This window comes from Fukomys damarensis, unplaced genomic scaffold (assembly GCF_012274545.1).
Source record: "Fukomys damarensis isolate Sample0158 unplaced genomic scaffold, DMR_v1.0_HiC HiC_scaffold_6, whole genome shotgun sequence".
In the NCBI taxonomy this organism is placed as follows: domain Eukaryota; kingdom Metazoa; phylum Chordata; class Mammalia; order Rodentia; family Bathyergidae; genus Fukomys; species Fukomys damarensis.
The window spans coordinates 34,748,380-34,773,744 of record NW_022900918.1 but is presented as its reverse complement, the minus strand read 5'-3'; the positions used below and the strand labels follow the sequence as shown (position 1 = coordinate 34,773,744).

At 37.8% G+C, this 25,365-nt stretch overlaps 2 protein-coding genes across 3 annotated transcripts in view; one reads left to right on the top strand and one right to left on the bottom strand.

Moving 5' to 3' along the window:
- Nucleotides 1-14,408, top strand: part of Fgf14 (fibroblast growth factor 14) — a 621,549-nt gene extending 607,141 nt beyond the window's left edge. For both annotated transcript variants that reach the window (XM_010604625.3, XM_019204589.2), the window contains exons 4-5: nucleotides 9,882-10,080; nucleotides 14,151-14,408. In XM_010604625.3, the coding sequence (XP_010602927.1) occupies nucleotides 9,882-10,080; nucleotides 14,151-14,287 (336 nt within the window). In that variant the 3' untranslated portion in view covers nucleotides 14,288-14,408. The remainder of the gene's footprint in view (nucleotides 1-9,881; nucleotides 10,081-14,150) is intronic.
- Nucleotides 14,409-18,935: 4,527 nt separating this feature from the next.
- Nucleotides 18,936-25,365, bottom strand: part of Itgbl1 (integrin subunit beta like 1) — a gene marked incomplete at its 5' end in the record, with an annotated part of 218,722 nt that continues 212,292 nt past the window's right edge. The window contains 2 exons of the mRNA XM_010604622.2: nucleotides 18,936-21,446; nucleotides 22,416-22,529. Of these exons, the coding sequence (XP_010602924.2) occupies nucleotides 21,355-21,446; nucleotides 22,416-22,529 (206 nt within the window). The remainder of the gene's footprint in view (nucleotides 21,447-22,415; nucleotides 22,530-25,365) is intronic.

Here is a 25,365-nt window from a genome sequence, read left to right as displayed (position 1 = left end):
TAGCTTTTCTTTAATCATATGTACATTCACAAGTTAAACTTGTGTATAATCGAGCAATGTTCTTCAAACGTATCCATGCTGAAGGGCAGTAATTTTTTTTTTAAATGTCCCCTTTTTTAGCAGAGGGATGGCATAAAATGCACTATAATTCAATTCAATCTTAAAAATACAAAAATGCAAGCCCAAAGACTTTATTTTTGTGTTTTATACATTAAACAAAAAAGTATTCAGTTAAACAGCTAAGCGTGTCACTGTGTTGTCACTCAATTTCTGTTTTGTAACTTGTTTTGTTACAGAAGGGAAACATAATTTGCAGGCAGGCACAGATCCATGGACCATACTTTAGGTAATACTAATATGGAGACTGTATTTTCTCAGTTTTCTTTCAAATGAAATAGCTCTATTTTTAAAATCTTTAGATGTTCATTGATATTGTCATTATAGACACATGGCTAGATGCTGTATTCGCACTACAACATATATAAAAATCACTCCCGGGATGAAAAGTCCTTCAAATGTGGCTGAGGCGTGGCTGACAGTCTGCACTGGAGACAGCACTGACCTCTACCTCCACACCTCTGTTAAAGTCAAAGAAGCAGTTTGCATCTCTGTGTGTATCTGCTACTTGGTGGCTTTGATCCACAAAAAAATTTACAACTCCGGACAGGGCTTTTTTCTGGATTTTGCTGCAGATATTCAGCTTGATTCCTTTTACACAAAACACCATGAATTTGACATTTTCCATTCGGGCGAAGCCCTACAGGATTTTGGAGTCCTTATAAAGAATAGGGGTTGCGACCAAACACTTTGGGTCTGGAGATCAATTTTTATCCACAAGGTCACCCCCTGTGACCCCTCAGTCCTTCCTGGCCCTTCCCTCGGGCATTTATAATGACATTCATGATTTTGAGGAGACTAGTTAGGGCAGTAGATGGAATCCAAGGCAATTTCAGTTTTATTCAATATTTCTTTGACCAGTGGGCAAGAAAAGGTGCATGTAGGTTGAATAAAGGTGAGGAAAGATTAAATTTGAATGATCATATGTTTCTTGGAAAATTTAAATAATTATTTTAAGAGTGTGCTTTTGTCCTTTATTTCTTTCTCATTAGAGTTGCATGTGTTTTTCAAAGGGAGGGTTACCTTGGTCGGTGTGGTAGCATGTATTGCTAGTGTTTCCTGTCTATCTTTTTGCGGATGTAGATGTAGATAAAAACTGACAATATAACAGACATATTTCATGTTTAGTTGCATGAGCAATTCAATTAGTAATTTTCTGTATCAGTTAGACATTGTCAGTTATCAAATGGCTTGGTGGAAATATGTAAGGAACAATGACAAAAACGGGCACATAAGGGTACACATTACTTGTACATCTGGAGTCAAGTGGGACCGGGCTGGGTGGCTGTAGGTCTTGGCAGAACTTGTGCAGTGACCTGGCTTTGCTCCAGCCAGGCGGGCCCCAGCACGCCATCGGGACAGGCTGAGGCACAAGCGAAGGCACAGGCCACAACACAAGCACTTGTGGAGCCCTCACGGTCTTCATCTGGGCTTATGGTGAGAAGATTTCACACATCACAAGCTAAAAATCATTGGTTCGGAGCAGTGGGCAAAAGACTGGCACCAGTTTTGCAATTGATCACATTTCTTAAAAAGTCAAACCTTCCCTATGAATAACTGGTAAGTAAGAGCAGATAAATATTGCACTTATCCTGGGGGAAATAAATGTATGCGGCAAGTTCCTTAAACCTCCCGTGTGTAACAGCGTCTCCGTTTCTAAAATGGGACTAATAATGGTACCATAGGATTACAGGCAGGATTAAACTAGCTGGTTGTGTATAGTGTCTCAATATCTTATATAAAAGCACACATTTTTAGTGTTAACTGTAGTTATTAACATTGATATTATTAATGTTAGAGCAGGCACTACTGAATCTTGACAAAGGTACAGTGATGATAAGTGACTGTCTCAATACTTAAGGATATTTAATTTGTAATGTTTTTGCTAAAATTTATAGCACTAGTACCATCTGTTCGTGTTACAAGAATTACAATTTTAGGAATTGATGCATGTGTATATTCTGGAGAAGCAGATTTAACATTATGGAACCCGTTGGGATGTGTTTTTATTTATAAATTCAATACATCTCACTTATAGCTGTGCTGTAAATTCTTCAGATTTTTGTTCCCATTTTTTTCCCCATACAGTTGGTATTGATATTAGGAAATGGGTGGGAAGCTTGTGGATGATGTCACCTCGATTGAAATGTCTCAAAATGTGGGCCATTGTTAATTTGCTCTGTGGGGGAAATGAGAACACAGGCCAGCAGGGAATAGGATTCTCTAATGCTGCTGGTTGCTGATGCTGCTTCTCTTTCATTTACACAAAATATGTACCCTTATGTATATTTAAATATGTATGTACTTCAGTGTAGAATTCGTATTTATGTTAAATAAAACATTAAATCAAATAATTAATATTAGTTCACTTAATGAATAAATTACCAAACATATAAATGTAATAAACCAAAAATTAAAATATCTTAAAATAATAAATCATTTCATATATTTAAATGTGTTAATCTCTAAATGTTGGGTAACATCATTACTGGCAAAAAATAAAATGCTTCCATTTGCAATTTTGTTTCCTTGGAAACTACATCTATAACTGCATTTGGCCCTACAAATACAAGTATTTTTGGAGATTCCCATGTTGGTGAGAATATACTTAATTTCACTGGGTCCCGTTATCAAATAAAAGCTGTCTCTTAAACACATATAATTATATATTTGTTTAAACAACATACACAATTTACTAGTTTCCCCTATAGCCAGTAGTCATAGCCCAATTATTATACATTTTTGATCATATAGAATTTCAGATATATGAAATGCATTAGTCAGCTTAAATGTCTGTTTCTGGACATTGATTACAAATATTTTCTGTTTTAAACTTCATGTCTCTAAAATCTCTTTAAATGTTCAGCTATTCTTTCCTTTATAAGTAGCACTCTAAATTTCTTTCTTAAAAACTGAGTAGCTTCAGAATAGGATCATTATAAGATATAATAGATTATAAAACTAGGTGATTAAGGCAATTGGGACAAATCTTTGCTGACCTCAGGTTAATTTTCAGCAGTCCACATCTGCAAAATGTAGAGAAGCAGAAAAAGTACTGAGAATGCAGCTGAAATTCAATTAGGATTCCCATATCAAGGGCCTAATTTGAAACCTGTTAAGAATAATAACAACCTTGTTCATGATAACGGTTAATGTTTGAGTTGTTCTTTGACTCAATTTATAGTTTATAAATATAGATATACGGCCTACAATTCAATTTATAGTTTTCACATTACTTTTCACCTCTATTCTCTTATTTGATATTTCAAAAATACTTTTGTGCTTTTAAAATTATTTTCCAAGTATGAATTAGAACGTGAGGTTTATTTTCCCTGGGTTGAATTCTTGGGAGAACAATCCTACTGAGAACTGCGGGGTCTTGATTATTACAGGGCAGTTGTGGGAGCAGAATAGCTTTGGTGATGATGACGGAATACCGGTTAGTAAAAAACTTATAGTGAGTATTTATCATATGTTCATTATGTGCTCTTGGCTACTGTATATAATATCACTTTTCCATTTCCTCTTTGTGATTTATTTTGAAATTGTCTTGAAACTGACAAGTGCTGAAAAATTAGTATTGTACCCCTTTTTACATTTTCTCCTTGAAATGATGGTGCTAGGCAAACAGGGAAGTATGAACAATAACAACAAAAAAAACATAATCCTCACTGAGTCACAGTTCCCACCAGGGTGATATACTAAATGGCACTTGTGGGCTATTACTGAATATTAGTAAGGGAAACCCAGGCTCCTAACAGAACCTGAAGGCTTTTCCAAAGATGGAGTTCTGGCAATCATATATATTTAGGTACATGAAAACATGTGTGGTATAAGTTTAACCTTGCAACACATAGCTTCTTAAGATTTTGATATTGTATTGACAATCCCTCTTCCAGTGAGGAAGAGCCCTCAGAGTCGATCTTACACCAGGGATGACAAATGTTTTCAGCAAATGACCATAAAACACCTTAAACTTTAGGGGTTGTATGATCTCTGTATCAGTTACCTAGCTCTGAGCTCTATAGCATGAATGCAGACACGGACATTAACTGACCAGATCGAAGTGCCTGTGTTTCAGTAAAACCTCACTTTCCAAAATGGATGGGAGCTGTTTTTGTCCTGAGGGCTACAGCTTAACACACCTGGTGGGTTAGACCCTCAAGGTCAGTTTCAGTGCTGAGGTTGCGATTCTACCAGATCATCTTGGCTTATGACTCATTCACTCCTTATGAATTGGGGACCCTGGACCTCTCTTCCCTAAGCACCCTCCTTTCATCCAGGCTCAGAAACCTATCTTTTTACATGCAAATGCCCTACCAGGATGTTTTCCCAATCAAAGACATTGCCCTGAGAAGAGGGATTCTGCTGCTCCTGTTACGATAATAAGTACACCACAGATGGTGCTTTCGTTTCAAAAACAGCCACAACATCAAAGGAGATATGGAATTTCTGTTTTAATTGTCAAGCTTTTCTAGTCCATGATTTTTAGTCTGGCATTGGTGCAAATTAGAATTTAAGTGTCTGCTGGAACTCAACTGTTGTTGGTTTTGTTGTTGAACTGGTGCTGGTTCTAAAACTAGGAAGGAAAGAGGAGAAAAAGACACATCAGATTCCTTAGCTATCACATTTTCAAAGAGTTTATATGTAAGCCTAAATCTAAATAAGCATTTTATACTGTTACCGCCATGTTTAGTGTTTCACTGTTAGTATCATTATATTAGGCAGGAGTGTAAAAACCATAAACCAGATTATAGCTGCACTGATGAGTAGCCTGGGTTCCCTTGTTTTTAGTCCTTTTCCAGCCACCCTCCATTGCAGGTCTCCACCCAGAGGCTCACAGTTTTCATCTCTGCCTCTTGGTCCCCTCAGCCCCTTGATCCATTTAATGTTAAAGAGTTGCCACATTAGAAGATTTTATGTATATCCTGGTATTTCTTACTTTGAAAAATAGGGTCTATGTTGAAGGCGTTCATTTTCACGTGAGAGCCAGTGCTCCTGTACTAGTGTGCATCAGTCTTTCTGTGCCTTTGTCTCCTACTTTTCTGCAGAGCGGTCAGTCATGGTTGGGCGAGCTTGCTTTACTCCTGCATCATAGGCAGTTGGGTTTGTGGCCCCTGATGTGCACGTGGTCTGGGAAGATCTGTTCGATTATTTCCAGTTCCACTTAGTGGATTTTTTCAATGCATTCAGTCTCCCTGAGACATTTTACAGGACTTGAACCAGAATTGCGACTGTATCTTCTATCAAGAGCATTTCTTCTTTATGATAATTAAGGTCATTTTTATAGGAAATAATTTTGTAAGGAAATAACTTTTAGAATTCAATGCCAACAGAAAGGAAAGATTTTTCTCTCTTGAATAACTTTTATAATGTGTTGTTTTTGTCATTTCATCCTGGCTACCAGAATTTCAGCACTCCACTTAATAATGCGCCATGATTCTGGGAATCTCTCTCCCTTAGTTTGCACCCTTGCTTCTCTATATATTATGTTAATTCTAACACTTCACCTGAAAACACAGATACACCTATTTTACAAGCAGCCTTTTAGTCCATTTTGTGGGATACTAGGAGTCGTCACAGTAGTATGGAAATGTTGCTAACTTCTCCAAACTGTCCTGCACATTGACAACAGTTTTGTATTTATGAAATTCTCCTCAGGCTGTGTTATTATTTTCTTGCTATTTCAGGAGTGGTAATGCCTTCCTGTCATTAGCAAGAGGTGCGATTTGTTTATTGATGCACAGGACACTGTACCACGGCTCTCAGTCCTGCCTTCCCCTCCCACAGCATCCTCCACTTCTGCTCCACGATGCCGGCAGCTCTGCGCAGACTCCATTCTTGGACCAGGCCGGGATGATTCCCTGTTGCTCATCGGTCACAACACCACTGCTCCGCCTGTAGTCACTCCAGCATTTGAAACAGACATCTACCGTAACTCTGTCCTTTCTTATGAAATTCATGGCTGCTCTTATACTTTCAGTATGACTGATAATCTGCCCAATACCTAAGAGAATGCTGCGCTCATGAACTGATGATCTGCTGCAATCTTGATAGACTTAGAAGGCCTGATACATTTTATATATTTTTTTACTGTAAACAACAGAAGATCCATTTTGGAATAATTATTGAGTATTTACCATTTGTCTCATGCTCTTCTAATAGGTATTCAGCCAGTCTTTCCAACTATCTTATTAGCCTATCATTTTTGTCCTTGTTTTAGAGAAAAGGAAACTAAATCCCAGAGAAATTAAGCAATTTCCTCCAGGTACGCACTGCTAGTAAGGAGCAGGACCGGGATTGGACCCTGAAGATCTCACTCCACAGACAGTATTCATCTGTTGCATTGCCTTCCATTTATGTACTGAAAGCATATTTATTCCTTATGACACCAAATAAATAGTAAGTGCTTCAGCTTTCATTAATTCTATTACTTCTCACGAGAATACTGCCATTATCTTTAGCTTCATTCTTTGAGGGACAGATTAAGTTCTTGAAAATTAAGTTCGAGAAATTTTACTATGCTTAACATCTATGGACATTTTGTGTGAGTCTCTGCATGTGTGTGTGTGTGTGTGTGTGTGTGTGTGTGTGTGTGTGATTTAATTGTATAGCCAGGAATTAAAAATAGCTAAAAATGTCTCGACCAATCTCTACCTTCATTATGAAGGCAATGGTCGTCAGTTGCATAGAACAAGAGAATCACATACCTGTGAAATCACAAAACGAAGCTGTGGAATTAACTGACTTAAAATCCTAAGATGCAAACACGCATCTGAGAAGATCGATGTAGGATCGGAAGTCCTGAAGGATCCACTGGCAATAAAGTACTCCTTCCCAACTAGGAGTCTCCCTTCTCCTTTGTATTCCAATCAGCCTGTTCAGAGTGGAGGCATAAGAAGTGTCCTCCATGTTCTGCACATGAGGCAGAAACGGTCAGACGAACCCCTTGGTGGATCTACATTTCCAGAACTGCAGGTCCTGACATCCATCAATAAAGGATGAGCATTAGTGATACCCTCACATCAGCATGGATCAGGCCTTGGCCAGAAAACCCCATGGCTCAGAAGGCCGAAGCCATCTTTCTCTGAGTGACCTGCCAGTGTGATTTTTTTTCCCCATTGAGTTTATTGGTACTTTTTAGGTATACAGTTCAGTTACCTTCATCATCGGGATCTTGTACCTTCACATGACAGATCTTGGTTCTCATTTTTCCCCATCCCCCTGCCCTCCCTTCACCCTTTTCTCCCTCCCCTATTTACAAAGACTTTGCTTCCATTTTTTCCTTTTCTCATATTTTTTGTTTTCCCTCTTTCCTTTCCCCTACCTGCCAGGGTGATTCTTATCATTTTACTCCACAGTGATTTTCAAACAGTAGATATAATGCTTGGATGCTTAGATGTCTTGGCCAACCTTAATAAAAAGAAAAGCCACATGTCATAGTCTACCTGTCTGTTCTAGAAGGTTTAGTTTCTCAGAGTATGCTTTTTGGGGACAGGCCAGCTTTATCGCATTCCATTTGGTTTGCCCACCACTCAGGTGTGCATATATACTACTTCATCAGATTTTTTTCTTTTCTGAAGCAAGGCTTAGAAACTGCCTCAGCTGAACACTTGCTTATTGGGAGACCCCTAGACCTAGTAGGAGGATACTTGGGGAACTAGAATTGATTGGGAAGCCAAAGCAATTGCTTTGATGGAATCTTACTGAACCTGGGATAGCATAATCTAGAAGAAGTGAAGATCTACACGAATTCCTTTGGTGGGTGGTTACCTGATTTCTGGCTCTCCAGAAGAGCAGAATCTATATAACTACATGCATAGCTGTACAAAGGGTAGGCTTACAGGATCAGAGGCAGAAGACTTACAATGACTGTTTCCAGGATTGAGATGGAAGAATCCAAAATGCCCATCTGTGCACAGGAGAGCCAGAGGATCCCACAGCAGCTGGGCATGCTAGGCCTAGAGGCTCACTGTAGTGTTAGTGCTTGAGTCTTTGTTAGGAGGCTGAGGAGTACATTAGAAGGCTGAAGAAATGGAGACCCACGTCCAAATGCAAGGACAAAGACTGGAGCTCTTACAAAAGGGAATGGGCACTTCCTTCTTCTTCTTCCCCTTTTATTTTGTCCACGCTGCAAGTCTCTTGGTTGATGCCATCTGTCCCAGCTGGGTCTTCTGCCATCTGTCTGCTGGCCTACGTGTCAGTTATCCATGGGTGCACCAGAATTCACTAACCCACTACGCGGGTCTTAAGTCAAGTTGACATGCCAGAATTTATGACCGTGCTAGCCTGTCTTTTGTTTTCTTGACTCTTATCCTGTTGATAGATTTATCTGTCGCCTTGTCATGAAAAACATCGGCCATCAGCAAAATCCATTCCCCTTAGAAACCTATTTACTCTCAGAGAATTAGCTAGTTAGGGAGTGTTCCAAATTAATTGCATCTTGCTAAAAGTACCATCTGATCAGTGACTCTGGGAAATATTGAAATAAATTTCCTATGTACAATCATAGCACATTCATTACGATAGTTAGCATATATTCACCTTAGAGATTTTTTTGTTGTTTAGATCCTAAATGGTTTTTTCAGAGTGCATATGCAACATATTTTTTAAAAGAAAACCAGAAGTTATTTTCTACAATGGTAAAATATACTGAGGTAAAATGAAAATCTGTGTATATTTTTCAGTGCAGTGATCTTTATTAAAAGGACCAATGAAAATAAAGCCACTTTGCATCTGTGTTTCATGTGCATAGACTACACAGTGTTAAGCAGTCACCATTTTAAATAAGCTTAACTGTCTTCCATGGTTTGTAATAGGAAATTCAAAGTTTAAAATTATACTTAATAGATATCTAACACAATACTTGTGGATTGCAACTTTTCATGTTCATGGAAATACAAATTGTCATATTCATCATTATTCATTCTAAAATAAGAATTTTTACAAGTATTTAGAAATCATCTCAATTTGTGATATTAATGATGTTCTGAAATTAATACGCTCTTTGCTACCTGTGGATAATGGGTGAGCCTAGTGGTATTTAACATGTTTTCCTCTTCCCCAAAATGTCTGACAGCTTTCTTTCAGGACAACTCTTGATATTTACCTTCTGGAATTCCGATGAGGCTTTATGGCCCGAAACCAGATACTACCAGCTCTTGTCACTGTGATCAGCTAACATGACATCTGGCCTCTGGTGTTACCCAGAAAAATCTCTGCTGGCTAAATTGTGTACTTGCTGATTGTCATGGTTTTGTTTTGAAGTTTCAGTTGATTATTTCATAGGGAGAATGTAAATGTATCAGCCTGCAAAGCCATTGATCCAAATTACAACCAGCAACTGTTAAAAGTTTCGCATGATTATTCCTAAAGAAATATGTCAAGCAGATTATAACTGACACATATATTTTATTTTTGTTGTTTATGAATATATAATGGTACTTTAATGCTCCCTGGCTGTTTATAAGTCTGTTTGAACTCTAGTCTGTTTTAGCAAAAATATTTAGCTTGCTTATGTCTATTAAAGGGCAGTCATAGTTCTGTGTACATGTGTTCCCAAAGGAACAGATTCTGCTCAATTCTTTTTGTTTTGAAAGAGTGAACAGACAATCACTGTCTTCAAAAGAAGTGGATCTACCCATCTCCACCAGAGGGCTGACATTTTCTCACCATGTTGGGTGAAATTCTGAGATTAAGTGGAAAGCACTGTGAAAATCCTTTTCCTTCCTCTAACTTTTTTTTTTTTTCTATTTTCTCCACAGGAACTTTTTACCCCTGAATGCAAATTTAAAGAGTCTGTTTTTGAAAACTATTATGTAATCTACTCATCCATGCTGTACAGACAACAGGAATCTGGTAGAGCCTGGTTTTTGGGATTAAATAAGGAAGGGCAAGTTATGAAAGGGAACAGAGTAAAGAAAACCAAACCAGCAGCTCATTTTCTACCCAAGCCATTGGAAGGTGAGTGTTGGTGGGCATTGTCCTCATCAGACTTAGCACCTGCTTTAGTTTTTACCTTGATAGCTGTGCGTGGCTAAGGGAATCTCCACAGACTCTCATGTCATGTGCTTCATTCTCTGTACTCAAAATGTCCTTTATTTTGATCTGGGTGGTACTTGCACAAATGTGTACTTAAGTTGCTCATTTAAGCTTTCTGGGGCTAGACATGTAGCTGAGTGATTAGCACATGTGAAGTCCTGAGTTCACATAATTCCCAGCAACACAAGGGAAGGAAAGGAGGAAGGCAGAAGGAATGGAACGGGGGGAGGAAACACTGTGTCCTTCAAACACTTGTGTGTACCTGTGTGTGTGTATTGTGTATGTATGTACAATTGATGATATATATCGAGATACTACTACAACCACTCTAACCTCTAGGTCATTTTAATTCATTAATTGAAAAAATTATATTTAGATAGACAATGATATTACAAATTTATGATGATCAGTACATTAAAAATAGAGTTTGCATATGGAATCAAAAGCATCTCCTCATTTTTGCAGTTTGTTCACAAGTAATGCCGTATTTGTAAATTTTTATAATTTACAAAAACGAAGTGACCCTTAAAGATCTTCTTGACATCGCACATCTCCTTCCAAACTCATAAATTTAAAAAAAAATTATCTCATCACTTTTAAACAATGGGGTCTTCACATTTACTTTGATCAGATCCCAAGGAACAGGCTAAACAGTTCTGATAATTAGTTAGAAACACCTGTACTTTTCTCACTAGTTATTCTGCTAGAAGGGTTATTTACTTTTATTTATGTAACTTTTTTTTGAGAGCCACAAAAATAAAATTGATTTTGAGGCTATTCAAAAGTGTCTTCTAAAGAAATAAGAGTATGAACAAAGCAAAGAAAAACTCACTGTAGTCAAAGTCCTTGTGATCACCAAAGCCACCGATCTGTGCTAAAAGAACCAAAACTAGAGATGCACACAGGGGCTAGAAATGGCACCTTCCAAGGTCATAGCAAGACCCAAACAGTTCTGGCTGGGGTTACTCCATATTGGTACATCGGCCTCCAGAACCTTTATATTTTTTGAAGTGGAGACCCCAGAGGGTCTTTTCATGTGGATTATAATAATTACTAAAAATTAAAAACAGGTAAGAAGCTTTGGTGGCATTTTCATTCCTTGTTTGAAAATCTGCATTGGCATTTAAGGAGTTCATAATATCTACACTCAGAATTTCATTCCTTTCCCTTCAAACTCTTACTGGTGTCAATATGATGCTGCCATTTTACTGGCTTTCCAACCCATTGAGAAAGACTCTCCTGTCTGAACTTGGGTTGGGCTCCTGTTCACCTTCCAGGCCTTGACCCTGGTTTCCTCATGTCTGGCCCACATTACCTAGGAGTAGAAAGGATTTTACTGATCGTTGTAGAGAGAATCTCCCTCAGATCTTGCCATCTTTAATATCTCTTCAGATCCCCCACTTTGATATCCAATCATACTCACCTGTCTTCAGCATGAATCCTTTTAGGTCTGTCTCACTAGAAAGCCCTCTGTCTGATGTTCCCTCTTAGGGTTATTTCTGTGCGTTGATTTCATCCCTGCTCCTGGTCTGATATCCCCATTGGTCCACACTGAGTTCAGAATAGAGCCTAACTCCCATACTGAGATCTCTTTCCCCTACTGCAATAATTCTGGCGTAAAGCTTGCTTTAATACTTTAAAAATGTTTTTATTCATATATTTTTGTTCACTTGCTTGCAGAAGATCAGATCTATAATAACTGAATAAATATTTTAAGCTAGCTTAGTTCAGTTTCCCTAGCCATCAAGAGAAATACGTATTAGTTTTGCAATATGTTCTCTAAATAGAAACATCTGAAACTTTTACAGTGAACTTGTCATTATCTGTGAGTCTATAAGAAAGTATGTTTCTCTAAATTTGGAAAATTAGTCCTGTTGGTTAATATTGTCTTCATAGTCTCAAAGATTTTTAGCTGCCTCTCAGTCTTAATTAAATTTCTTCTACAATGATTAGTTGAAGTCCAAACAGCCACTAGGGCCTATTTATGAAAGCGCATATTTCAGTCTGATATATAAGTAAATGCTTTTCATTATATGGTACATCATAAGGAAAATTGGAGTAAAATAAGTTACTCTGCTTCTCTGTTCTTCCTAAATAACATAACTACGATAGGATTTGTTATTTCAAATAGCTCTTGATATAATTCCATTAGACTTGCCAATATTAAAATGCAGATGAAGAATAAAAAACAGCCCATAATAGCGCTATAGAAATCTGTTTGTTTGCTACCTTATTTAGACTCTTCTCACTAATCATATGATTTGAACATAGACATGAGCAGACTAAATTTCTAAAACCTTAACTTTTAACTGCACAAAAGTAATGAAAAACAATAGGACTTTATGTCCCTTAACTGAGGTAAAATGTGAAAAGCAATTAATTTTTGGAGCCCATAGGAAATATATGAGGTTCTAATGATGTAACATAATATTATTTTGGTGTTTCTGTCATATGTTGAATTGTTGTCTCTGAGTGTTGTGTGTGTGTTTATATGTGAGGAATGGAAATAGTCCTTTCCATCAATTTTCAAATAATTATCAGTCAGAAGCACTCTAAAAAACAGGGGAGTAAGCACTATAATGACAGAGTTTATAATGCATTTACATGACAGGGTAATATTAATTTCAAAGTTTCAAAACTGATGCAGGCTGTAAATTATATTATTGCAAATGTCAGAACAAATTAGGCACTGATTTACTATTGATAGGGCATCCATATTTGTTATGCAACTTTATCAAGGAAATAATCTTAAGTCAATGCTTTGATCTCGTAATTTAATTAGTCATGGGGGCAAGAAAGTGGGAGGTGTTTCAAGGATACGCATTTGTTCCTCCTTCCTCCTGGCCAAGTCTTCTCATACAGGTCCAGTATCCATTTGAATTTCTAATCTACAAACTGCTGCAAATTCACCTGATGCACTGATGTAAAAAGGCAAAATTCTACCTCTGTGCACACAGAGGACACCTATGGTAGATTATCCTAACGCAACAGAAGGACTCTTCAAAAAACAAAAACCGTCAATCTTTTCAACCTAACAAGCTTGAGAGTAGTTTATTTACTTGTGTTCTATGGTAGATGACTTTAACTCAACTAGTTTTCTCCAAGTATCAGATGTTCTAAAAGCCTTTTCCCAGTACTTCCTGAACCCGTTTTCTAAAATGTCTCATGAACTGTACTGATTTTGCCACCAGACACCAGACAGTTCCCTCGGGCCTTATTCTCTGTTGCTATCTTGCCATTCTCCACGTTTTCCCTGAATGATATCTCCGTTATGAGAGTTTTAATAATATAACAGAAAATGAGGCATAAAAAATTTAAAGGCCACACAGTTGCCTTAAGGTATTTAAGGATTTCTTTCTATGAGTATGGGAAATAAAATCAAAGCAATGATCTCAGAAGGCCCTGACTTAAAGAAGGGGAGTTCTCTATTGTTGTTTTGAAGCTAGCACTAGAGTGACTACGTTGCTTTCCAACCACTTGGGAGAAAAATAAGTCGATGATCTAGGGTATGAATAGTCCAGTTCTAAAAGAAGAATTGAAATGAGAAGTTCAAGTGTTGGATCATTGTGCAGTGGAAAGGAAACCAAAGGGTTTTTCTTTAAATGTGTGGGGTGTGCGTGTGTGTGTGTGTGTGTGTGTGTGTGAGAGAGAGAGAGAGAGAGAGAGAGAGAGAGAGAGAGAGAGAGAGAGAGATAAGTCCACAAAGAGGCTACAACACCCATTTAAACCTCCAGGATAACAATTCATGTGAATACATGCACATATTATGGGTGTATAAACCAGAGAACCCGAAAGAGTGAAACACACACACACACACACACACACACACACATGCACGCACATACACACACACACACACAATTGGATTATTTTCATGGGGGAAGAGGACAAAAATGGGTCAGCTACTGAGTTCCTTTGCATGTACAGGTGGGCCGTTCTTGCATGTAACCAAACACCATTTGCTTTTCCTCTTCCTCTCTTCCCACCACTAGTTGCCATGTACCGAGAACCATCTTTGCATGATGTTGGCGAAACGGTCCCGAAAACTGGGGTGACGCCAAGTAAAAGCACAAGTGCATCGGCAATAATGAATGGAGGAAAACCAGTCAACAAGAACAAGACCACATAGCCAGATCCTCACAGGTGGTGTGACTTTCTCAAGCCGAGCACAGTTGAGTGATTTATCCTTTCCAGACATTCCTCTCCCAGGCCCAGGAACAGCAGCAGGGGGCACATGAATGCTTTCCCGTTGCTCTCCCAGAACTTCTTTGTTGCAAAAGGATAAATCTCAACCTGTGGCCCCCACACAAGAAGACACCTGGACAACCAGCTAAACTCAGACCATGGAATGCCCTACCAGATATGGAATGCCTTTTTACTATCTTTTCTGTGACTGTGACACTTCATGTGAATGACACACTTCACAAGTACACTCGATACCTTGCCTGCTGACAGCTCCCGTAACCCTTTTTGAGTCCTGTTTCAGCGAAATCCATGTGTTTAAGTTCGATTTTGTAGCACACCAATAATATTGAGTAATTTCTAGTTAGAAGCTGTAAAACTGTGCTATTATGGATTTCTCTTCTCCCCATTTTTACAGGGCTGCTTGCTCCACTGTCTGTGACCTTTTGCAGGGATTGTGTTCCTCTAAATCTGAGATGTTGCAGTTGGCTTAGTTTGGAGAGCAATCAGGGAATCAGGAAGTCTTCTACACCTATTATTACAATTGCATCTCTAAAGATTAAGAATGTTGTCTCTGGCTCACATTACTGATTAAACACACATATACTCTATCTGGTAGCAGGTATGGCGCTCCCAAGGTTGGCATTGGTTGGTAGGATGAGGGTCAAACACTGTCCATGGAAAGCTCTCTGCGTTATGTGTTTGACATGCCCTCTAGTTTCTGTGTGTGTGTGTTTTTTCTACATATCACAAGCTTACTGGTAATGGTAACATTTGCCTTGCCCAGCGAGCAAGACCCACTCGTTTTTGAGAAAGTGGGTCCAAAGAATTCTGTAGGCCTTGTAGGCCTGATTAAGGTTCATTTTTCATCTATTCATCTTCATTATTGGGAAAAAAGGGGGGATCAATCATTACAACTGACAAAGAAGTGCGCTACCTAAATCCGTTTCCAATCAACTCCTACCTGTTTTTAATGAACCGAACTAATACCATCCCTGTTTTGGGCTGCGTTCCACTCATACCCAGCCAAGCATGGGCAAGGCGGCTGTTGAGTTCTTTTCTGCAGCAGCAATGCAAATGTTAGGTATAAATTAGACTTTAATATTTTTGGTGTTTGATGACAAGTTTTTAAAATGGACCTATTAGGAAAAAAATATTTTTTTTAGCTCAGCATGCTGAGTCAGGTACCATGGACCTCACCAGTACATACCTCTAGCTTGGCCTCTGGGGTCCCCGTTCGCCCCCTGGTTGGATTAGAGGTGCCTTGCTATGATCTCAGAATTATCCTAGATAAAAATAAAGGCAAACCAACACACTCATATATCAGGTTTGGGGGCCATTGGTTTATTTACTTTTATGTTGCTTTCTTCGTTTTTTTTTTTTTATTGACAACCTTTCGACTCTGAGCTTAGGGGAGACACCTACCAAGGAGGGCCAGGAATAGTTGACTATCCCGTGAAGAGTCCATGCAAAACGTTCAATATCAGATATAACGAGCTTCTCGATGTTCAATACGCAACTGTTTGGAAATATATTTGTTAACTCTGTGTGCTCTTAATAAAATTCAATGTTTTCTTCTCAGAAGAGTTAATTGAGACCAAACTGAACCTCGTTTATGGAAAACAATCTGTGAGATCAATGTACTGGCCTATTGTTTTTATTCCCAGGGGGAAGGGCAGCCCATTTGCCATTTCCCCCCATCTGCACTGTATTTACTGGGAAATTATTTTGTCATTGCTTTCATAAATCTCCATGGCAGCCCTTGCCCAGCATTTAAAATTTTTGGCCTGCTTAGCTGATTAAAAGTTCAGTATAAATTTTAATGTTCATGCTTATTTCATTTTCATATTGGATTCCACTTTAATAAATAAAAAGTTAGCTAAAATTTGAGTAGAACTGTCAATAATGTTAAACCAGAAATACAACAAAATGATTCCTTTTACTAGTCTGGATTTGTTTTTATACCATTTTCACACCCATTGTTTTTAACAGGGTAAGTTAAAAATGTATTAGATGAAATCCAGTAACCAGTTATTTAGGGAGGACATATATCCTATAATATGTGGCAAACTGAATAATTTGCATTTTCATTTAGATGGGCTTGTAGACATTGTTTACACCATGACACACACACACACACACACACACACACACAGGACCCCAACTCTATGGTTTTGATAATCAGTATGCTTGTGGTTTCTTTATCCCTCGCAAGCCTGTTTATTGGTTAAAATTAAGATAAGATTTATTTTTGTAAATGATTGAGATTTATGTAAATATGTACCTTTGTTTTGTATTTTTATGGGCGTTCTATAAGGGCATTTAACACTAAGAGTGGATGTCAGAGTACTTCCTTCTGATACATGTTTAGATACTGCAGAGGGTCCGTGTTACTTGTGATTTAGGTCATTCGCTCCGTGTCTGGTCTCACCTATTGCATGGCAAGAGGACAGCACCGATGAACTGCATGTAGTAGGACCCTGTGTATCAGGAACTGCTGGTATGTGTCACTCGATTTACATACAAAGAGTTTGTCCACATTGTACAGTTTCCATGTTTAATATCATGTGTTGTATTCACAAATACAACATATTGAATAAAATATTTATATGAAGGCATATGAGTAAACATCAGACAACTTTACGTAACAAAATGGCATTGCATCGTGAACGTATATAGAGAAATGTCATGTAAATAAGTTGGTAAACTCAATCTCTCCCTTTACCATGCCAAAGAAAATTTTAGCCCTTTGATGATACCTCTCTCGCTATTTTTTCGGGATAAGACTTCATCATTTTTTTCCTTCAGAAATTAAGTTTCCTGTTACTCAGCGCAATCTGTCACTATTGCTGTTCTGTATAGTAAATCTGATGGAGTTCATTTGTCCTAATAGACCACGTGTTTTGTATCTCCACATACATATGTCCATTGTATCAAGACTCTCTAATGTCCCATTCTTTCTGCATGCATATCCGGTATGGGAGAGTTATTTGTACTAACTTGTGATAGCTGATTGACCTCAACAATACTTAGAAATGTTAATTTTTGATATTTTAAGTGACATCATTTTTATAAGTCTACTTTCTAAAATTTGCTACCACCCTACATGGAAAAATTGTTAGAAGACATGAAGTGGTCCACCCTAAGTAAAGACTAAAGCAGAACTGAGCATTGTTTCACTATGAAACCTGGTGAAGTTAGAGATTCTTGTTTTAAATGTTTGTGTGTTTTTATTGTTTGGGGTACAGGTGGCTGAGATCCACGGTAGGCCCAAAGGATACCTGCTCACATGCTTCCAGTGGTTGACGTCTTGGCAAGTCCTAAGTTTCTTTATCATACCTGGACACCTGCTTAATGCTTAAAGCACTGCAGCAGTCATTCTGTCAAGATGATGAGGACAGATTTCATTCTAACAAAACGCGTAAAACAAAAACTTTCTTGTTCTTTCATTACGCATGTATTACTTCATTTATAGTTTTCTCCCTAATATGTCAGAGATAGTTAATGTTGGATACTTATGGGGGGGATCAGATTGATTAAGATTTCAGTAGGAGGAGATGAAAATAACTAAAAATTATTTTCAACTTTATTTTAGGAAAAGGACATATCCAGGGAAAAACAAATTAAAAGTTTATTTATTTTCCAAAATTCAGGCATATCAGAATTAAGAATGCAAATCATATTACTTTGGAATAGAGTATATTTGATAGCTCAGGTTTCTTAGCTGAGGTGGCAACATGAGGAGTTGGTTAACTCTGGAATACAGAGTGGAGTTTCAGAGTTTTGATAGTTGAGTCTGCAAAGGAAGGCTGAGTTGTTTATATTTGGGTGTTTTTTTTTCTTCTTGTTTTATCATGTAGTCTGTTGCTAACGTCTCCTGGCAGAGACTGTGATTCCAGTTAAAGTGGTAAAATCACTGCACCCAATATGATCTAGACCAGGATTTGTTCACCTTTTAGAGCTTTCAATAACAGCAGACAGCCTGCTGCAACATGCATGCTATACGTTCACCGCCACTGCTCTCCATTCTAGGTAAGCTCAAGAGCCCAGAAAGGCAAGTACAATGATTCTTTTCTTCATTTTTAGGACTTTGGTTGTTTTCATACAATAAAAAGTACTGTGGAGATATTCATCAGTGAAGGTTTGCCCAACAGCATCAGTACCAGCACCATAGGTGAATTTCTTGTCATTAATCTCACTGCAATTTTTTAAAACCATGAATAAGACTGCCCCCACAGCCATTACAAATGTGTCCTTTCTCTGCCTTTTTAAAGAGTGGAGGCTCAGGGTCGGGGATTTAGCTCAGCGGTTCGGTGGCCTGCCTTGTGAAAAAAAAAAAAAAAAAAAAAAAAAAAAAAAAAAGAGTGGAGGCTCTACCTTAGTAATGAAATCAAAAGTCAAAGAACAAAAACACATTTAAGGGGGTATAAGTTATATGAAAATATATAACTATGACTCTTTTCTTTCCATCTAAAATCTGCAAATTCAACCCCTTCTTTACAGATATATTGATGTTGGCATTGCCAGAGTGAAAGCCACACACACACATACACACAATACTATAGCAGACAGAAAGAAGTGAAAACAAGTTATTTCTGTTTTTCTAGAAAAAAGTGTTCAATAAAGACTAGGTACCACATGACTTACGCTATAGCTCAGGTTTTGCTCTATAAGTTGTAATTCATTCCTGGGACATGATCAACTAGACATATTTTCATCTTTGTCCAAAGTTGCAGACAGATCACATTTTGAACTTTATGGAGTAATAACTTCTCCAACATACAAAATCTTTTACTTGGCATACAGAAATGCTGAGGATGGATTTGAAATGAAAATATAAAAAGATTTTGTTGCAGTTGCTATTAATGACAAGGAATAATAACAGAGAGAGAATTGTACAAAATAAGACACCCCTGATGTTATGCGATGAGCTTCAGGGAATTATGGGTAATGCCAGTGGAACAGTTTGCCAAACTCTGCTCAACTCTGAGCCAATTCCAGCCCTCAATCAGTTTTCGTATGGACTAGTTGTTTGGATGAACTTCTATTTACTGCATCAAAATATTTAATGGAAACAATCAAAAAAGAGTATGCGACAAAGATAATGTGGTGTACAAAGTCTAAAATAGTTACTATTCAGTTCTTTATAGAAGCATGAGCACTGCATTAGGGAAATCTGAAGATCACCTGTATTACAATGGCTAAATCATGTAATGAATCCCAATTCCATCAAAGAAGACATTAAATTTGCTATTGTTTAAGTATAGTAGGTTGGTTTGAGGCTTAAAATGTTTATACAGAAAAGAGGAAACAGTATAATCTACACCTATTTCTCTCATTGTACAAAACTGGTACATCAGTCAAAATACTCAGTAACAGTGATAAAACTAATATGATCGCATTCCTTAAGCTCAGGACAGAGAGAACAATTTTGAAAACTCTACTAAATTATGAGAATTGTATTAATATCATACAAATCAGCATCAACTAAACTTTCTCTTAAAATAGTTTTCAATATTTAATTTTTAAGTAACAGGGGATGCATATTTTCCTTAATTTTGATCATCTGGCTTTTAAAGTCCAAGTCATGGTTCTAGAATATTTACATCATAAATATATTTCCAAGTACATTTTTTCATCTTAAAACATTATTTAAATGCTTTTGCTACATTATTTTAGGATTTTACAAAATAATTCTCACTTAGTAAAACGTGGGATTTTTTTAAGCTCTAAATAATTAAAGGTTGTCTAAACTAATATGTGGAAGTAGATCTAGCTGTATATATGTAAGGAAAGTCCCAATAATTGTACATTTTCATAATTCAATGTGAATTTCACACAGAACGAAGTTTCACCGTTAAGAAAATAAACATTTTGTTTCTATCACTGAGTGAATATTTGTAATTTCTATTTAAAACATTCCAGCATTTCGGGGTCCTTTTCTGAGCATTTGGAATAGGTGCCATTTTGCTACACATGCTATTTTTGGCTGCTTCACATGACCCTACTTTTCCTCAGAAAATGACTCAAGGGAAATTAACTCATCTTCTCTCATATTTCAGATTCATCATATTTCTAAGTGTTGTATTTTTTTAAAAGTCTACATTAAGTGGTGAAAAATATCTTATTTCTTGCATATGTAATCCCTGCCCAGTCTTTAAAATGTGGTATTTTAGTTTAGGAACCTAAAATGAATATCCTTTTTCTTTTTTTTTTTGGTTCTTATTTTCAATAGGTAAACATATTCTGACACAGACTATAAACAATTTACATATTTATTTAAGCAGTTAAATTGTACATTTTTCATAATTTCTTCCTTTATCTTAAAAGAATCTTCTTTTGTGTGTTAAAAGTGAGACAGACAACTTCTCATTAGCTATGTTAACAAGTTTTTTTCCCTTTGGAAGCACTCTCGATTTGCTGACTCTCTAACTCACAGGATACCTCCTGTGTGTTTGTCTCCACAGTCCCCACTTGCTGAGTGATAAGAAGCCCTAGGAAAATCTGAGTGATGGGTTTACATGAGACTGGATCTTTTCCTTTGATTCTGACATGGCCACTCTTGTGTAGCAATGTGGTTTTCTGAAAACTGTGCTGTTCATTCTTCTCAACTTCAGTACCATGGGCATTCAGAGCCAGTAAATCCTTTGTCACACACTGTAGACACACTGTCTCGGCCTCTACCAATAAAATAGATGTCCAGAGCACACCTTTCTACCCCACTCAGTGTGACAATCAACACTGTCTAAAGACACTGTTGAATGTCTTCCACATGGCCAAATCGCCCCCATTAGGAACCACTGATCTTAAGAACAGTTTGTTCTAGTGTTATTTATATCAGGTTTCTGAACTCATATTTAATGGGTACCCAGGTTTCATTCAGAAAGTCAGAAATAGAAAAACATACAATAGTCTGTTAAATCTGTCCTAGCATGGATTATACACAATTTCCTTTGCATTTATATGTTCTAATGATCTAGAAAGATAAGAATCCAAGCCTCTCCCGTGGGATTGTTAAGGATATTCTGTGCCCAGCCAGATTTCACATGCATTTCCAGTCCATCCATCCCAGCATTCACAGTTTCCACAGCTACATATTCCATTCCCTGCAATGAAATAAATACGCATGAGAATCATTGTCATGATCAAAATACACCAAGTTAAAATATCCCACTATAAATCCTACTTGTTCTTAAGGAAAATCAGTTCAGTCATCATCTCTAGGGTTTGTTATAGGATGATCTTATTGATTACATTTTATGGAATGGAGAAAAGTCTGATCTTTCAAACAATGAACAGCATCTATTCGGAGCCATAATCTACAATCAAGCAGTAACTGTCCTCGACTGCGGCAGCCGGGCTGCCATGTCCCAATTCTATTGTCCCTTTAAGAATGAGTTATACCTGATTTACTAATAAATACCGAAAAACCATAATACTAGGCAGGCCAGATGGACAGCTAGAAGAGAACCCTTGTGTAAGAGTAACAGACCATGAATGCCTAATTTAATGACATACTATTCATTTTTAGCTTCCGCTAGAAATAAAAAGAACAAAATCTGATTCCATTTTCCCTGTAACTTGTTTAGGCAAATGTATTTTACAACAAATTACTGGGACTCAACAGAATAGAACAGCACTGATAATCACAGAGGTTAGCCTTTTTTATATGTTGCCCCCGACAAACACACATGTATGCTGTTCCCTGAAAACAAGCCGACACACTTACTTTTGGTGCTTGGACCCTCTTTAAAATAATAGTCCATCTCCTATACCATGTTAAAAGTAAAGTGATTGTTACGATTTCTTTCCAATAGATAAATTCGTGTGTGTGCATTTGTAGGGTAGGTTACCTTGAGGAAATCCCCCAACAATCATGTAATTGACTTAATTCCTTCCGTCTGTGCCTATTCACAAACGTTTACTTCCTCTTTCATCGTTACTTCCTGTTAACAGCTGTCCCTTGATTACATGGATGCCGTCCCATCTGGTCCCTGAAATCACTGAGGGGCAGGTGTCGTTTGGCTCCCTTGCAAATTGTGGCAAAGAACAATTAGGGTAGCTCAATACCACACCTGTGCAGATGAGACCATCGTGCTTGTCGCAGTCTCTGTCATCACAGTCACAGAATTCCCCGGAAATAAACCACTCTTCGGCAGAGCAGATGCACTTTCCACAGTGACAAGAGCCTGAAATCACAAAGGCCATCGCTTGCGTCACTGTGTAACCACCACGAGTTGAATATCGTCGACACACAGACAATAGGCTTCTAATAACCTATCTTCCAAAGGTAAAAGTTTATCGAATAGCTGGTTTCTCAGAGGGAAGCTTTACTTACTGTAACTCACAAAGGTCACCAGCCAAAGCCTTCATTATGGATCGAGACGGTTGCAATTAGCCTGGAGCAAATGTTCTGAGGCCCAGACTGGTTGAAATGTCAGTGAGAACAGAATGCAGCTGATTCTTATAGACGTTCTCTCAAAAAATACCTGGGTCAAAATACCTGATTTCTTTTCCCCTTTTTGCTTTTGTTTTATGAATGAAATAATGTTTTAATGGTGTCTCTTCTTTAAAGGAATCCAGTAACATGTTCAATTAAACAAAGATGCACTTTGTAGTTAAAATAACTATGAATTATTGGGCTCATAATTTCGGATTTTTGTTGACATGATTTTTTCTGAAGTAGGCACACACACATGCATATACTGAGTGGCTACGTAAATTCCTCTCATGCACTTATTATGAAGTCAGAGATGCATAGTTGAAGATAGCTCTAATCTTCCCCAGCCTAAAGGGTCACACTTTATGAGGCTTTAGGTTCAACCACTTGTCTCACCATTTCACCCATCCCCTCCTTTTTAACCATCTTCATAATTTCTAAAATTTACTGCTTGATGATTAAAATACCTAGTTACTAAGAAATATGTTTATTGGGCCAGGGATTTGGCTCAGTGGTTTTGCCTCCTATCTACTCACAAGCACAAGGGCCCAAACTCAATCCCCAGTACAAAAAAAAAAAAGAAAAGCAAAAGAAAAATACATTTTTGATGTTATATTTTAAATCAAAGACAATATATGAGTTAAACAATGTCTCAAAGGGAAGAAAGTTCTGTCAAGTCTAAACAGCTTTCACGACAGGCTAGAAAAATAATCTTTCACATGGTAAAACTCTTTCCTGTACAGCAAGAAAGACAACTGTAAAATGATCAAAACTTTCTTCCATTCTGTTGAGTTTGTTGTTCTTTCCAAATGTGATTTCTTCTTACTAAGAGATGGTGATTGCTAAATTTTTCAGCTCAAAACTCACTTTGAGATGCCGCAGAGTAGTAAAAGCATTGGGACATAGTTAACAAAATTCCAAACTTACAGAAGTTCAAAATATATTAAGAGGGTGGGGCAGGAATCAATCCCAAGTCCTGCTGCAGAAACACAGGGACTTCAAAATGATGGACAGTCTGAGCAAGTAAAGTGATTACCAACTGACACTGAGCACACACATCACAAAAGCATTCCAATTAATGTGTCCCACAGGAAGTCCTGTGTGGCATTTCACAACATGGAAACTAATACATACTTTGAGGTGAAAGAATCCCCCCATGCTCAGATTAAATTTGTTCCATTGCTTATTGCATATTCCAAGAAAATAGAATAGCTGTGTTATGAGAGTCGTTCTTCAACTTATGTTTAATTTCTTGCTTAATGACAGCACGATTTCACTGAGTCTTAACCTATTTCCTTCAGTACCTGTGTTGATCTGCAGGCTCCTGAGCAAACTACAGACATCATTTAGTTCTGATGAGTGATTAACAATCTGGTAGTTAGTTGCTTGGGCCCCTGGACACTGGTCTTCCCAGGTCAGTCTGCAGAGCACAGTGGCTCTCTCTTGGTCTCTTCCAGATGCAGGGGATTCCTATTTTGAAAACTTAATTGTCCCAATTTTAAAGACTTTTTTTTCATATTTCTAAGCATGGGCATGTTCAACACTCAACTGCTTCTTTGACAAATGGTTAGCGATACAGCTTCCAACAAGGAAATCATGGAACATTACACTGATTATTAGAAAAATCTCCTCAAAGGCAACAGTATTTAGGGTTTTGATTCTGTGAATAAAAGAAGGTTACTTGACAAACTGTACTCTGGAATGTTCAGCTTCAGGCCACAGGAAAGTATTTTTCCAAAACTGGTTTGTTCAGTTAAAGATCACAAGGATATACTGATAGCACATTTGATGAGTTAATTCTAGTTCCAAAGGTCTACTAGTCACAAAATACTTAGAATTTTTTAAAAAAGAGGCTTGATTTTTGTATGTGCTATGAAACAGTAGCTTTTCTCAGTCAGCATTTTCCCAGCTGTGTTGTTCTTTCCTGTTTGTCCAGTGTTCAAAACATCTTCGAGGTAGGAAATTCTTCACCGCTTGTGTAACTAGGAATAACCCAGCATGTAATAATAACAGTGTGAGTAGTTACTAGGATCTACTACAGCACCTGCTTCAGCTGTGGTTGTTATCATCAGTAACCAACAATGGGGTCAACTGTCTCTCTCTGGAAAGTGTCAGATTTAGGGGGAAGATCCTGCCTGACAAGCATAGGCCCTCTGCCTACCCAGAGGTGATCAATTGCTCTGCTCTGCTGGCTGGGGCCCACTGGACCAGAGACCCAGTCCGACATAGGTAGCAGCCGGCCCACCTTACCAGGAGCTCTAGGGTGGTAAGTTCTTAACCACAGCACCATTAATTCATTTCTTTCTTTCTCAATGTAAGATGAACCCTTAAGAATGTTCCTATCTCTCCCTGTGCTTTTTGCTGGCTTCCATACTTGGGGAACGAGGCACATTTTCTCATGTATCTTCAGAGCAGCCTTAGAATTTAAGAAGGGAAAAAAAATCAATTTCTGCCTTCCAAGATGAGAGTGGAAGAACAAAGAGGATAAGGGCACTGCCTAGAACCACCGAGGCAATAAGCATCATTTAACTTCAGATTTCAGACTGCTTTGATCTACCCCTCAATCCAGCTGTCTGCTTTTTTTT